General features: G+C 49.2%; 1 protein-coding gene across 1 annotated transcript in view; it reads left to right on the top strand.

Annotated features, from left to right (window-relative positions):
* LOC117945071 (probable E3 ubiquitin-protein ligase HECTD4) overlaps positions 1–1,864 on the top strand; it is a 73,815-nt gene extending 71,951 nt beyond the window's left edge. Inside the window, exons 74-75 of the mRNA XM_034872324.1 lie at positions 13–235; positions 1,319–1,864. Coding sequence (XP_034728215.1) covers positions 13–235; positions 1,319–1,455 — 360 coding nt within the window. The 3' untranslated portion in view covers positions 1,456–1,864. The remainder of the gene's footprint in view (positions 1–12; positions 236–1,318) is intronic.
* The last annotated feature ends 430 nt before the right edge of the window (positions 1,865–2,294 follow it).

Genomic DNA, 2,294 nt, shown 5'->3' with positions numbered 1-2,294 from the left:
CCCCCCCCCCAGGCTCACACTATGTACCAGGTGGGTCTGATGGAAACCGACCAGCACATTGAGTTCTTCTGGGCCGCCCTGGAGATGTTCACCCAGGAGGAGCTCTGCAAGTTCATCAAGTTCGCCTGCAACCAGGAGCGGATCCCGTTCACCTGTCCCTGCAAGGACGGCGGGCCCGACACCGCCCACGTGCCCCCCTACCCCATGAAGATCGCCCCTCCTGACGGAGCTGCAGGTAATGGCTCCCAATCCATTAGTCAACTATTACATAAATGGCCAACCATTTTGATAATCTATAAGTCGGATTGAGTACAAATTCTCTGATTCCAGCGTGTTAAATGTGAATATTTTCTAGTTTCTTCTCTCCTCTGGGACAGTAAACTGAATATCTTTGAGTTCTGGACAAAACAAGACATGATTACACCTCATTATCTTTTACCAGGGTGTCTCTGTGTGTACTTTGTCCACAGACGTCCCACCAATCAGTCCCTAAATGTCCCAGTTAGAGAGGAGACGCCCTCAACGTGTTCTTTAATAATCTGTACAATCTTTCCCTGAAAGAAGCGAGTTGGCCTGACTTGTTGGAGCATTCACTTCTTTCAAAGCTGACATGTTGTTGTTTCCAAAACAAACCGAGTTTTGTCGGGCGAGGGACATCCAACAGCTGATTTCAGCCGCATGTGTAAAATCTAAAATATGTAAATATGTGGGGAGGTTTCTGCTGGAAATCCGAGGCGTTTGGCGCTGGTGATTTTCCTTCCGCGCTGACGTAAACCTCTTTTTTGGGGTGCCAAAAAAATCGTCTTTGCAGGAGCCACCCTAAATTTGGGTGACCAGACGTCCCGGTTTCCGGGGACAGTCCCCTGTTTTGGTGACTTGTCCCCGGCTGGACAAGGAAAGAAAACACAGACCAAAACATAGCCGATAGTCGCACACCCTACACCCGCTGCTCAGAGCTCAGAGAAGTTTTAGAAGTTGTATTTTACGATGCTAAAATCACTGATTATTTACATGGAGTCTGGTGGGTTTAGCCAACGCAATTTCACGACCTTTTATGTTTGAAGGTCTAGGTCCTAGGTCTCAGGTCTAGGTCCTAGGTCTCAGCTCTAGGTCTAGTGTCCCCGTTTTAAGTTTTACAAAAATAAAAACACGACGTGTTTTGGAGGTAAATCCACTTCTGAGCTGAAAATGTTCCCGGGTTTTATCTGAGATATCTGGTCACCTTAAGATGGATTTTGCAGGACCCAACCCTAAAGCCTGATCCGTACTGTAGGTGTCTGTGTTGTGAAGAAGCTTCCTGTTTGTCTCCTGTCTCCAGGTCAGCCCGACGCACGCTACATCCGCGTGGAGACCTGCATGTTCATGGTGAAACTGCCCCAGTACACCTCTCTGGACGTGATGCTGGACAAACTGCGATATGCCATCCACTACCGCGAGGATCCTCTCAGCGGCTAAGACCACTTGGGGGGACCCCCACACCCCTTATATTGCCACACGAATACCCCTGACCCCCCCTTTACCCCTGGACCTCCCTCTGAGACAGACCACGCCGCTGCTCCGACACAACCACACATTTAATTCAGTTTGATTTCAGGTGGCGACCGACGCTTTGCATGTTTATCCCTGCTTCCTTTTTTAAAATGTAGTTATTTATACAAATACTTTCTTTCACATTTATGTTTGACATTTGATTTCTTGTGAATAATTCAGGGAAGATAATCCGACGCTGTTGGCAGGCGTCTGTTCTGGTTGCACTGAGTTTGTGGATGGCATTGAAGTGACACAACTGTGACCCAGGTTTTTAGAGTTTCCCCTTCCCTTGAACTGAGGGCGTAACAAGGTTCAAGTTCTGTGAATTTATACTGAAGTATGATGACTTGGGATCTGCACTTTTACAGTTTGCAAGCCCTGTTTCTGCAAAGCTATGAGTTGCAAAACCGTAAAGAAGCAACAACCAAACTGTTTCTCTTCTACTACGAGACCCAGGTGCCTCCCTCTGTCTCCCCTCAGTGGGTGGTGGTGTTGGGGGGGGGGGGGGGGGGGGGGGGGGGGGGGGGGGGGGGGGGGGTGTTTCTCCAGAGGGTGGTGCAGGTTGCATGTGAAGAGATAAACGCCAGGATCCTCCATAGCATGATCTGATGTTTGAGGCTACAACCACGCTACTACCTTTTGGGTTAAAAGCGACCATCGCGTCCACACTACTGCAGCGTCTCCGAGCCCCTAAGACTTCAACATTCATCCCCGTTTGGGTTCTAAAGCTCCGGGGTTGCCCTGTAGTCTGGACGGAGACAAAC

Source organism: Etheostoma cragini, chromosome 5, assembly GCF_013103735.1.
Source record: "Etheostoma cragini isolate CJK2018 chromosome 5, CSU_Ecrag_1.0, whole genome shotgun sequence".
Lineage (NCBI taxonomy): Eukaryota > Metazoa > Chordata > Actinopteri > Perciformes > Percidae > Etheostoma > Etheostoma cragini.
This window is presented reverse-complemented; position numbering and strand designations above follow the sequence as displayed.